Source organism: Myodes glareolus, chromosome 10 (genome assembly GCF_982192425.1).
Source record: "Myodes glareolus chromosome 10, mMyoGla1.1, whole genome shotgun sequence".
Classification (NCBI taxonomy): Eukaryota; Metazoa; Chordata; class Mammalia; order Rodentia; family Cricetidae; genus Myodes; species Myodes glareolus.
Window position 1 is genome coordinate 41204524 of NC_142035.1, and position 12898 is coordinate 41217421.

Sequence of the window (12898 nt, forward strand, 5' to 3'; positions counted from 1 at the left end):
ACTAGGCCATTCTCACGACAGTGGCCTGAAAGGCATAGGCAGTGTTGTGTGCTAATAAAGCTTTGTTTTTTTGCAGCCATTTGCCGACAGGGCTGCAGTCCCAAGCATGGTTCCTGCAAGCTCCCAGGTGACTGCAGGTAAATGACCAATGGATCTTCAGTAATTTCTCCTTTTCTTTTTTCTTGTTTCTCCTCTTTGATGCTACACAGAGACTGACTTCACTGTGAATGTGCCTCTTTTTCTTTGGAGAATGAATAAGTTGGGGGAGAAAAAAAGCAAAACAGGCACATCCAAAGCTTATTAAATCATGCCAGCTGTTTGGTGGAATGTACTTCTTTGGTCCAAAAAAACAAAAAAAAACCCAAAAAAAAACAAAAAAACACCCAAACCAACAAAACTTAGCGGGCATAGCTGGCATCTTCTTGCATTAACTGTTCTGAAAATTGACAAGACATGTTCATAATCTTCCTTAAGTGCTGATGGCCTGGACTGGGATGGAGCTTTGTGTCCTTGTGTCTCTCCCCCCCTGTCCCCCCCCCCCCCCGCTTTTCCGCTGTCACCCTCCCCCACTTTTTCCATCAATAGGCGAAAGTCCAGCATTCTTTAGAATGGGATTAGTACAATCTCCTGGCCCCTTTGCAGGCGGGAGCTGGGCTGGTGCTGAGAGGTTAATGGCTGTGCTGGAATCTGCTCAGTTGAGTCTGATGAATGTCGACTCTGCTGCTGCCCTTTGAAGTCTGTTCTTTATGGTCGGGGACAAAGCTGAAGCCGAAAGGAAACCTAGCCTGCCTGTTTCCCCTTCCGAGGCCCAGTTTTGGGGCCTTTTTGAAATGTATATTATGCCAATTTGGAAAAAGCCCTGTTTCAGGAAATACCTTTGGTGTCTGTGGCATTTTGACTGGCCTCACACTTTATTCTCCCAAAGCCTTTAAGAATTAGCAAACTCGATGAGACACTAAGTGGACCCTTCAGTCCTGTCACCTTCGCTCGGGAAGCTGCTCTGACTGAGTCAAAGACAGTTTTTAAACAGTCTTAAGGCACAGACTCAGAGAATGAGGTACCTGGTGCTCTTACTGAAAAGTAGTTCTTGAGTTTTGAGGGTCTGTGCTGGACCCCAGTGGGTTGTGTTACCCCCAAACTAGAGAATTAACAAGGAACTATTAGAAACGCAGGCAAGAAATAGTTTCTTGGCCCTACCCAAGTACCACTGACTCCCTAGCCCTTAGGTGGGCCTAGGAGTGTGCCTTTGACAACCTTACTGAGTGATTTCTCCCTGAGTAAGCACTGGGGCTGCTCCGTGAACTGGTCACCTGTAGGCTTGACCTTGATGCCTCTGAGCAGCACCCCGTGTTCTCTTCCTGAGCCACGGGAGGGCTAACTTGAGGCTGAAGAGAGACTCAAGGAAGTAAGGGAACAGGTTGCCCCGGAGTAAGTGGATTTACAGGGCGCTTGGACAGGATTCATCCACTGCCGGTGTGCCTGGTGGCAGCTAACTAACTGTGACATCCCCCAGCAGTCTCTGCCGGAGACCCGAGCAGAAACCCACCTGCAGGGGCTCTGCCAATGAAGGTCATTCTGGAGAAAGTGCGTGCGCCAGTTATGCCAGGGCCTCGGAGCCTGCTCCCTGCTCAGATGAGTATCAGTGAGGCCGGCTGAGATGTGTGTCTCTGTCATCAGAATAAACACACTGCTGGGCAGGGGAGGTCCCTCCCAGCCAGAACAACAGGCTTTGTTTCCAGAATTGAGCCCTTTCTCTTTCGAAGTCTCACCTCCCACTCCCTGCCCAGACATGCACCAGTGCCCTTATTTACTTAAGGTGCAACTTTCCCACATGCCATTTGCATAGTCTCCCAGCCCAGTTCCTTCTCTCTGCCTTGAACGAATATCAAAACAGAACCTTCCAGCTAAGGAAGTTCAGGTTGGGTCCTGCTCCAGAAATAGTTGCACGGCAAGTTAACCTGTAAGTTGTCTTTTGGGTTATGTATTACATGGGCTTGCTTTTTTTTTTCCCCCCTGACTCACCCACAGGAAAAAAAAAAACTTCATCGGTTTTGTTATAGACTCAGGTTGCCCCTTCCTGGGTATACTGGCTGGGTTAGTGCCAGCCTGCCCAAAATATCAAACTTAATTATGAATCATCATCTCAGGAAAGTCTCTGTTTCTCATGAGAATGCTAATCATCTATCATTACCCTGGGATAACTTGGTAGATGTCTCTGTTAGGGTCAGGATTTTTGTTTGTTTTCATTTGAAGTCATCCATGGCCTCCTGTGGTTGCTTTTTTTATGCATGGGCATTGAACCTTTATTATTTAGGGAGGTTAGGTTGGGTCCTCCGATGTCCTGCTTGGTTTTATTAGGTAAACTGAAGAAATGTACCCATCTTTCCACTTGGGGCATTGAGGGAAGACAGTATTGCTATGGCCCCATCAGTTCCATTGTGTCTTCTAATCTAAGAATACTGAGCTGACAGAATGGCTCCCTACCCTCTTCTCTCCCACTAACTTGGGTATCTGCTTCTGAAGAAAATTGTTCCTACCGAATGACGTCCCCTGTTCTTAGGTCAGCCTTTTAAAATAGTCACTTGTCATTTCCACTGATGCTCTTGTTTACAGACACCAGAATCCTGTGTCTGATTACGTTAAGCCCCGCATTTTAGTGGCTGTCGGTGTTTGGGTGTGGATGGCTGTCTTAAGAAGTTAGGAAGTAGTCCGGATTCTCAAGGGTTCAGTGGCTTCTCAGCCTGGGTGATTAGCTAATAGCTAGATTTCTATAATTTTCCCATGACCAGGATTTGCTCTTTGCCTCCAGCTCCCTGAAGGACCGCCCTTCTGGTCAGGAAGGGAGGGAGGACCACCAGGGGGTGGTTTTCTTTTCTTTCCCCCTGAGTCACAGCTGAGAGGTTTTTACAGAGCCGGAGCTAATCCTGCCTTTTCCTTCAGCTCCGCTTTAGGCTGGTTGGTTCCGCGGGGCCTACATTTGCCCCACCTTATCAGGCTGCCTGCTGGTCCCTACCTTTCCCCAGCCCCTTTGTTTGAGATGGATTTTGAGAGGGAGGCTCAAGTTGCAGAGGCCTGGAACTTTGAGGGGAGAATGGTGTGAGACCTTGCCCTCTCCACCCCAGGTGAAGGTTTATGTTTGTGTTTTTGTTTGGGCATCAAAAGTTTCATCTGACCTCAAAAGAGTCTGTTGAACAAGGTACTTACAAGGGAAACTCAACCCCTCTACAACTAGATAAACTAAACTGACCCCGTCCCCTCCCCGTTTTTTCTAAAGTGATAAATAACTATAAATCAGCATGCCTGGCCAGGGTAGTGGGTCATGAATGATCTGTGGAACTGTTTCCCAGCACTGGTGCTCCTCTCTCCTTCCTACAGAAATGGCTTTAGGGTTCCAGGTTGTTGTACTGAAGCTGCTCTCCTTCCTTTCTGTTTGACTCTGCCAAAGCAATGAGGAGCTTCCCTGCCACCCTCCACTCTCACTGAATTCTGGGCACTGAGGTTGTGTGGAGGGTGGAGTTGGGCTTCTCGTGCAGCATTGCAGAGGTATATGGCTGTTGTCGCCAGAAGCTCCTTCCCCTTGTATGGTCTGTCCTGCCGAGGACCTGGGATTGATTTATACCAGCCCTTACCCCTTAGTTCATTCCTGGGAGCCTGGGGAGAGAATGGCTTTGTAGGGGGCACCCCATGCTGGCAGCTCCCGGGACAGTTCTCCTTTTGTTAGAGGAGGCTGAGAGGACAAACTTTGGTCCAACTCTGAAGTATTCCTCCAGAGTGCCCTGCAAGTCTGCCATCCTGTCCTTTCTGGCAAAACAGCAACAACAACAGCTGTGGGCAGTAACTAGGTGCATTCCCGGCTGCTCTGCTCAGAAGGCTAAGGGAGGGCTGTGCTGTCTTGTCTGCAGGTGCCAGTATGGTTGGCAGGGCCTGTACTGCGATAAGTGCATCCCACACCCAGGATGTGTCCACGGCACGTGCAATGAACCCTGGCAATGCCTCTGTGAGACCAACTGGGGTGGACAGCTCTGTGACAAAGGTATGACCGCTGTGGAGCCTGGCGGTGGCCTGGGGACTTGGCAAGGGTTGGGGGAACAGAGGTTATGTGGCAGAACTACAATAATACCACATATATGTGTGTGTGTGTGTGTGTGTGTGTGTGTGTGTGTGTGTGTGTGTGTGGTGTTGCTGGAGCTAAACCCTAGGACCTTGCAGATGCCAGGGCTCTAGCGTAGGTATACCTACGCTATATACATATATAGCGTAGGTATACCTATATACATAGGTATAGCCCTATTTAACTTTTTGCAAATGCTCTTCTTAGGACTGTTTGAATTCACTTTTAATGTTGTGGGTTATTTTTAAAACATGCATGACCTAGAACTGGGACCAGTTAGCAGGGTTTTTCTTTGTTTGTTTTTGCTTTTTTTCATAACTTTGGGGACTTTTGACAGATCTGAATTACTGTGGGACTCATCAGCCTTGTCTCAACCGGGGAACTTGTAGCAACACTGGTCCTGACAAATACCAATGTTCCTGCCCAGAGGGCTACTCAGGACCCAACTGTGAAATTGGTAAGTGACCCATGCTGGGCGGGACCCCTTTATCTTCATTTTCTGTACACATCGTTTGAAAATCAAATAGGTTTCATTGTTTTTTTATAAGACACAAAGTTGAGTGGGTAGGGAAGTGGGGGTTGAATTTGGGAGGATTTGGAGGAAGAGATGAATATGATCAAGATATATTGTAGGGAATTCTCAAAAAAAATAAAAAAAATAAAACTTGGAGCTAGGAAGTAGTAGCTTGAGGTGTCAACAGTAATGGTCGCCTAAGGATCTTGGATTTATCTGTAGCTAAATTCAGTGGCTCACTGAAGAAATGCAGGGTGGGGCTAGGCAACTGATGAACAGAGCTAGATTATTTTACTTACAATTTATTAAGATGGCATTGTTTTGATAAAGGCCTTCATGTATATTCATGAAGAAACATGACAAATTGAAGATACCCAAAGAAAAATCCATACACTTAACACACCTGTAAAAAAGATCACACAGCGCCTGTGATCCAGCCCTCCTGTAAGCCTATGAACTGTCTCCGAATCCCTAATGCTTTAAGGTGGTGTGGACAAGGGAGGTTGCAGGGTTTTTAAGTGAACCTCTCTGCTCCAGCAGATATTGAAAATGAGACTTGAAACAGCTTCGTTGGAAAGTGTCTACTCTAGTCACACCACAGTGGAGCAGCGTCCCTAACTTGCTCTTGTTGCTGTTGTAATCTGCTTAGCATAGTCGCCCAGGCAGGAGACTGGATGGTGGAGGGAAGGGAAGGACTAGGGGCCCCACATGCTCTCCTCCCTTGTTGACCTGTCTCCTTTCCACAGCCGAGCACGCTTGCCTCTCGGATCCCTGCCACAACAGAGGCAGCTGCAAGGAGACCTCCCTGGGCTTCGAGTGTGAGTGTTCTCCAGGCTGGACTGGACCCACGTGTTCCACAAGTAAGTTAGTGCCAGGTTTTGTCATGGGTCTGTTCTGAAGAGAAGTTGATGGGAGAGACCTGGGCTGGTCCAATGTGTGCATTAACAATATGTCTACATTGGTGGGAGAGGGGTGGGTACCTTCAACAGTTTGGGTGGTCTCATAGCAGTTGGGCAATTTCCAGGATCCCCTTTCTACCCATTAAGGTGGTTAGTGATGTGCCCATGATGGATAGAATCAGATTCCTTTGCATGCGAGTTTTCAACTTGTCTCCCCCAATCCTGTGGGACAAGAAGTGAGACCAGCCATTGAATATGATCATAGGGATCCAAGAGAAGGAGTTGTGTTGCAGTTTGGCTGTGAGGCTTGACCAGATTATTGGGGTGCTTTTCACTGAAGAGCTCTGGTCACGCACAATACCAGAATTAAGCAGTCTTTGGTCTTTATGAGTTCCTGGAGTTTTGAGGTTCAGTCAAGCCTGAAAACCACGGTCCTTGGCACCTTAGGGAGCAGTATGTGGTGTGGTGAAGGGTGTGGGTTCTGAAGGTAGTGGGTACCTCTGCCCTTGCCGTGACTTCTAGGACCCTAGCAGTCGTTTCAACCTTCCCTGAGCCACCTTTAACGGGGGCAGTAGTAAGCAGTTCCCATTTGCGAGGGTTGCCCTGCAGTCTTGGTGAGCCAATTTGTAAATCGAGTGTGGCACACATTATAAAGGAATGAGATCTCTGGAGGGGGCTTTTGCAGCCTCAGTGCATGTGACTTTTGGGGAAACTTGTAAGCCAATCATAGGGATGTTGTCTGTGTATAAAAAGTGACTTTTCTGTGCCTCCTCTTTTCCATCTCTGAGCCATGAAGGAAAAGGTGTTTTTAAAAGTAAAGATTAAGCAGATGTGAATGCCCCTTGTCACCACTAAGTTGATGCTCTGTATGTCTCCAACTATCTATTCTTCGTCTCGCTGCTTAGAGACGGATTAACTGAACTAGGGCAGTAAGGGATTTAAAGCTAAAATCAAGGCTTGGGCCTTTTCGTCACCTCCCTTCCTTGTGGTTCTCCTTGGCCGTGTCTTGTAGCAGGCGTCCCGTTCTTAGGTGAGGGCTCCTCTTCTGGAGGGTGCCACTGCATTATCTAATTGCCAAGTGGGTCAAATGAAATTAAACTGCTGGGCCTCTCTTGTTCTCATTGGACAGACATTGATGACTGTTCTCCAAATAACTGTTCCCATGGGGGCACCTGCCAGGATCTGGTGAATGGATTCAAGTGTGTGTGCCCGCCCCAGTGGACTGGCAAGACATGTCAGTTAGGTAAGAAAACTTGTGACCATAAATTCTCTGCCAAGGTTGGCTCTGCTCATTAGAGCTGTGAGGAAAGATGAGCGTGTGGCCAGCAGTGCGCGCGCGTGTGTGCGTGTGTGTGCACGCGCGCGCGCCATCATACTAAGTAATTTATTATCAGGGTCTAATGGGCTTTGGGAGAAATAAACTTACATGCAAATGGCCTAGCACTTTTAGGTCCTGTGGGAAAGTCCTAGGATTCCTTGAACCATGTCAATCGCCTCTCCAAGAAGTGTGCAGCTGGGTTCCAAACAGGGATGACCTCATGAGGAATGAGCTGTCTGCATTCTTTGTGCCACATTTAAATCCCAGCAACTGGGCTGCCCTGGGTTTTGCAGAGAGCTGCCTGGTGACTTTCTGTCATTCTGTTGGGAGCCCAAAGGAAAGTTATCAATTAGCATCCCTTATTGGATAAAGGCTAGGGAGAGGGCTCCGACCACGCTCCAGATAGAGGACACCTACTATTGCTTATTTAGCCAGCTTGTTAAAATGTCTCGTATTTCACACCGACTCTAGGGTGCTGCTTTTTAATGGGTTGAGGGGGGGCGAGAGGGGGGACAAATCCCCCATTTGTCACTGCTCATCCTTGCTTTTCAGATGCAAATGAATGCGAGGCCAAACCTTGTGTAAATGCCAGGTCCTGTAAGAATCTGATTGCCAGCTACTACTGCGATTGCCTCCCTGGCTGGATGGGTCAGAATTGTGACATAAGTGAGTGACTTGGTCTGGGTTGTTGTTGTTTTTGTGAAACTCGGTGATGGTGCCTCTTAGCTATTCATCCCCCTCCTGCAGTTCTGAAACTTCTCTTTCTCTTGCTTTGTGGTGCTAGGGATAGAACCCACTGCTTCGTAGGAGCTGTTTAGGCACTCTCGGGCTGAATAGGAGGAAAACCTTATATTATAGCGGGAGGGGAATGTTTTTGGAGAGGGAGTGGCTGGGCTAGCGCAGCAAGGAAAACATAACAATTTATCAGGCTCGTTAGCTGCTAAAATTGGGTATATTCTGATAAGGTGATTGAAACAATGAGGTGAGGTTTTACTCCCTTGTCCTGGAGGATTAGGGAGGGTCCCCCACCCACTGTAATAACTTTATCTCACCGGAAGCACGGGGAAAATCTGATTGAAACTTTTATCAGCCCTGGACTTTTCAGGTAATCCCAGCTGAGTGCTATGGGCCTCTTTAACGCAATGATTTGTTTGTTTTTCTCAGATATCAATGACTGCCTTGGCCAGTGTCAGAATGACGCCTCCTGTCGGGTATGTAGATCATTGCTTAAATGGAAACAGTCTTAAGATTTATGTGATGCTAGACGAGTCTGGTTCCCATGGGATTAAAAATGTAGGTGAAAAGCTGAGTCCCTCAACAACCCTAGCCTCCCTAGAGCCATTTAAAGGCATGTGTTCAGAACTGTGGGTCCATGCCAAAGCTTAACATGTGGCCATGTCAGCGAATGGCCAGAACTGCAGCAGCCATGTTAAAACCACTGACGTTCCGTGTTTGTGAACACATAGAAACATCTGCATGTGTTTCTCCCCCTCCTTCTCCTTTTCCAGGACTTGGTTAATGGTTATCGCTGTATCTGTCCACCTGGCTATGCAGGCGATCACTGTGAAAGAGACATCGATGAATGTGCTAGCAACCCCTGCTTGAATGGGGGTCACTGTCAGAATGAAATCAACAGATTCCAGTGTCTGTGCCCCACTGGTTTCTCTGGAAGCCTCTGTCAGGTGAGTCGAGGCAAACCCTTCAGATCACCAAGCTTTAACACTGAAACCTTTGCTCTGCCACCGGCCCTCGCCCACCCTCCCTTTCCTCCTTGCCCCTCCTCTACCCTACTAGCACCCTGATGACTAGGGAATTTCTGTTAGACAAATGCTGATAGAAGCGGGTGTTGGTGGATGAAGGAGTTTCTTCTTGATTGCCGTGGCCTGTTTGCTTGACTTTGAGTTTCATTCCCTAGCTCCGTTTCTGCTCTGTACCTCTGCCCTGTGATTTAGTGATTTCCCGGGATGTGGTTCTGTGGGTGTACGGGTTCTGGGGGTATGTTGTGTACAGGGCGTCTCCTTGTAGAAGTGGTTGGGGAGGGGTCAGGTGTCTCCCGCCTAGAGAAGCGGTGGTGACGCCTGTGTTTTACTTTGCTCTTTTCCTTCTTACTCTGCCACTTGACAGCTGGACATCGATTATTGCGAGCCCAACCCTTGCCAGAACGGTGCCCAGTGCTACAACCGTGCCAGTGACTATTTCTGCAAGTGCCCTGAGGACTATGAGGGCAAGAATTGTTCACACCTGAAAGACCACTGCCGCACAACCCCCTGTGAAGGTATTCCCCCCTCCCCCCCCGGACCTGTCTGTCTCGAGGGCATCTCCCGCCGCCTCCCCTTATACGTGGTAAATGACGAGGAGGAAGGCTTGCAGATGGGGAACGACTTTATCTGGCCACTTAGGGCAATGGAGAACATATGGGGCTCATCTGTCAGGCTGCCGGCTGGGAGAGCCACGTATATGAGTAGCCCAAGGGGGAGGGTGCGAAATTCATTGATCATTCCAGTTCAGAGGGGGCCGAGTTTGTGACCAAAAGAATTGATCGGAGAAGCCCTGTGAGTGGCGTGCTCTGTAGTGGAAGTTACAGTAGCCATGGCATTTAGAATGTCACTCGGGCTTGACTGCTTGACACTTGTGTGTGTGTGTGTGTGTGTGTGTGTGTGTGTGTGTTTCATTTAAAAATAAGCGCGCTGGCCTATGGCTACTATATGGGGAAATATAACTTTAAACTTGAACGGGTTTGCATTTTAGCTTTGCTTCAGATTGAGAAGGCGAGCCAGGCAGTGGCTTTTAGTCCCAGCACTAAAAGGAGGACAGGCAGGGTCACACAGAGGAACCATGCTTCGAACACCCAAATAAATAAATAATTAAATAAGAATTTAAAAAAGGAAAAGAAAGAGGAAAAAGTATGGAGGTGTTCTTTCTTCTTTGACAACATTTAATAAATTAGATGTTAAGGTGCAATTAAAAGTAACTTTAAAAAACATTCTGACCGCCTGGAAGTCCTAATTTTTACCTGTCATAGGAACAGTGTTGGGTTTTGGTCCCCGAGCTCCTCTGGGTGTCTTAACTCATTAGCCCAAGGGTGGCCCTCTCCAATCAGGCAGGCGTGGGTTTTCTAAGTTCTCTGCTTAGAAATGCTGTCTGTGGGAGTGTGGCTGGAGTCTGATCCCAAGCCTGTCTTCAGTGATTGACAGCTGCACTGTGGCCATGGCCTCCAACGATACGCCTGAAGGGGTGCGGTATATCTCTTCCAACGTCTGTGGTCCCCATGGGAAGTGCAAGAGCCAGTCGGGCGGCAAATTCACCTGTGACTGTAACAAAGGCTTCACCGGCACCTACTGCCATGAAAGTAAGAGTCCACCGGGAATCGGGAGCCCAGTGGGTACCCAGCTCGGGGAGTCCTTGTGTTTGAATCGCTTTAGTCAGCAGTGAAGGTGGAGGAGACCAGGAGAGGTTTACTTAGGTCCCATATGGAGGTAGTCAATTGGTAAAACCACCAACAGCCTCTTGAGGCTTCCCAAGATGACTTTGTGATGTCCTGGAATCTTATCTGAGTAGTCCTTCTTTTCTGCAGAAGTTTCTTGCCCGGGCCTACCAAATAAGCCAATGTGTGAGGCTCTTAAAAAAGGGAGGCCCCCTTCAGAAGTGTCTGCCTAGAAAGGGGGGTGGTGGTTCCAGGTGCATTTTCAGGAGGCAGCTGGGGAGGCCACTAGGTAGTGCTTGGTGACCTCATGCTGTGCCCTTTGGCCCCACGCTTTCCCCTGCACTTCCTTTCACAGATATCAATGACTGCGAGAGCAACCCCTGTGCAAACGGCGGCACTTGCATAGACGGCGTGAACTCCTACAAGTGTATCTGCAGCGACGGCTGGGAGGGGGCCTACTGCGAGACCAGTGAGTCTGCTGCTGCTTTGGGGGTGAGGGATGAGGGTGGGTGAGACGGAAGCCTTTCTTTGCGGTGGTCTTCCAAGACTGTGATGACCTCATTGCACGTATTGCCTTGGATTAAGGCTGCTGGGTATCAGTGGGGAGGAGCTGCTGCTGGGGAATGATGGAAAGAGATTGGTAGTTAGAACACGGGCCCGGAAGGAACCTCTCTGATGTGATTGTAATTTTTGTCCATCTGGACTTGAATTTGCCATCGGCATTCCGGAAGAGTGGATCCTATCGTCCTAACTTGTATTCATTCTTCCTGGCTGGGAACTTCTCGAAAATGGTGATTATATTGAAAGTCCCAGGACAACCCACTTGTTCTTGCAGGCACTATAGAAAGTTAGGGTTGGATCTCACCATAGGAAAGGTACCCTTATTATCACGAATGCACTCGGAATCGCCTGCAGCTGTGTGTCTCCTTGGTTCTAGACATAAATGACTGCAGCCAGAACCCCTGCCACAATGGGGGTACGTGTCGAGACCTGGTCAATGACTTTTACTGTGACTGCAAAAATGGATGGAAAGGCAAGACTTGCCATTCACGTGAGTGTTGCTGCCAGGGTCCTCCCGTCTGTCTTCTGCGGGGAGGGGAGCTCTCCAGCAGAGACCCTCATGACCCGAGGTCGTCTTTCTTCAGGTGACAGCCAGTGTGACGAGGCCACGTGCAACAATGGTGGTACCTGCTCTGATGAAGGGGATGCGTTTAAGTGCATGTGCCCTGGCGGCTGGGAAGGAACAACCTGCAACATAGGTAACCTTCTGCCTTAGGTGGGATCTGCTGTGGGCGTGGCTGTCGTCTGTGGGACTCAAGGATCATTTCTGTGGGTCTGGTTCTTGACCCCTCAGACCACCTGGGATCCTCAGCAAGGGTGGCCTTAACCTTCTCTTGTCTTATAGCCAGGAACAGTAGCTGCCTGCCAAGCCCGTGTCACAATGGAGGCACCTGTGTGGTCAACGGCGACTCCTTCACCTGTGTCTGCAAAGAAGGCTGGGAGGGGCCAATTTGTACTCAGAGTGAGTGGCCTCCCTTGAATTCTTCCTGGGCCACTGCAGGCTATCCTTGACGCTCATGGGGACTTGGAATTGAAACCAGAGCCACTGCTGTTTGATGCCTGCTTCTGTGTCACCTGGGTCCTTGCTAATGATTTTGATGGGATACAGCCCTGACCTGGCCATGAGAAAGTCACCCATGAGATAAGTGGGGACAGATGGTTTCTCTGTTCCCAGCTCCGGTCAGACCAGCAGCCTGCCTCCTTCCATTCCCACCCCTGCCCCCTTTCTCTACCAGGGCCTCTTCCTGTGTACATGTGTCCCACGGCAAATGAAACCGAGTATGGTCCAGGCCTGCTTCCAATTTAGAATAGGTTTTCAACATATCTGACTGGTGTTAAGTGTGATGGTATCATTTGGGTGTTGAGGAAATAAGTCAATGGTGTTGGTACAGAGACCCCCAAAGTTAAGTCTTTTTTTCCCCCCCTTTGCAGATACCAATGACTGCAGCCCTCATCCTTGGTAAGTGTGGCAACCTTTTCAGCTGGTACTTGGCCGTAAGGTGCATGGGAATCTCCAGGGATGGAGGTGAAAATGTAGGTTCTGATTCAGGAGGTCTGTGGTGGGGCTGTGTGTTTCTAACAAGCTCCCAGGTGACCCTGGCCTGATGCTCTGTGGACCACACTTTAATTATCCAGGTTGTGTCTTCATTTAGAGCAATGATTCTCAACCTTGGACTGCACACGAGAATTAGCTGGGGAGCTTTTAAAAGTCCCAGTGCCTGGGCTGCAACCGAGACCTAGGAAATTAGATTCTCAGGGGGTGGTACCCAGGCATCAGTATTTTGTAAGCTCCTCAGTCAGCAGCAGATATGGTCTGGGGTGAGAGCTGATGTTCTGGCAGGCAGGGCTTCGTGTGATGGGTGGGTTGTAGACCTGGATGTTGGTAACTAAGGTTACCTTTGATTTCTTAGTTACAACAGCGGAACCTGTGTGGACGGAGACAACTGGTATCGGTGTGAATGTGCCCCGGGTTTTGCTGGGCCAGACTGCAGGATAAGTAAGTACCACTGTATCTCACTTTCCCATGGCTTTACTTGTCTGTCCGCCTCGGCGTTCAAATCTTTCATCTTTA

The 12898-nt window shown here is 48.9% G+C and overlaps 1 protein-coding gene across 1 annotated transcript in view; it reads left to right on the top strand.

Annotated features, from left to right (window-relative positions):
• Jag1 (jagged canonical Notch ligand 1) overlaps positions 1 to 12898 on the top strand; it is a 34817-nt gene that overhangs the window by 16383 nt on the left and 5536 nt on the right. The window contains exons 5-20 of the mRNA XM_085696779.2: positions 77 to 137; positions 3903 to 4033; positions 4449 to 4568; positions 5372 to 5485; positions 6654 to 6767; positions 7395 to 7508; positions 8007 to 8053; positions 8351 to 8524; positions 8967 to 9117; positions 10027 to 10191; positions 10622 to 10735; positions 11204 to 11317; positions 11412 to 11525; positions 11672 to 11788; positions 12259 to 12286; positions 12738 to 12823. Of these exons, the coding sequence (XP_085552905.1) occupies positions 77 to 137; positions 3903 to 4033; positions 4449 to 4568; positions 5372 to 5485; positions 6654 to 6767; positions 7395 to 7508; positions 8007 to 8053; positions 8351 to 8524; positions 8967 to 9117; positions 10027 to 10191; positions 10622 to 10735; positions 11204 to 11317; positions 11412 to 11525; positions 11672 to 11788; positions 12259 to 12286; positions 12738 to 12823 (1764 nt within the window). The remainder of the gene's footprint in view (positions 1 to 76; positions 138 to 3902; positions 4034 to 4448; positions 4569 to 5371; positions 5486 to 6653; positions 6768 to 7394; positions 7509 to 8006; positions 8054 to 8350; positions 8525 to 8966; positions 9118 to 10026; positions 10192 to 10621; positions 10736 to 11203; positions 11318 to 11411; positions 11526 to 11671; positions 11789 to 12258; positions 12287 to 12737; positions 12824 to 12898) is intronic.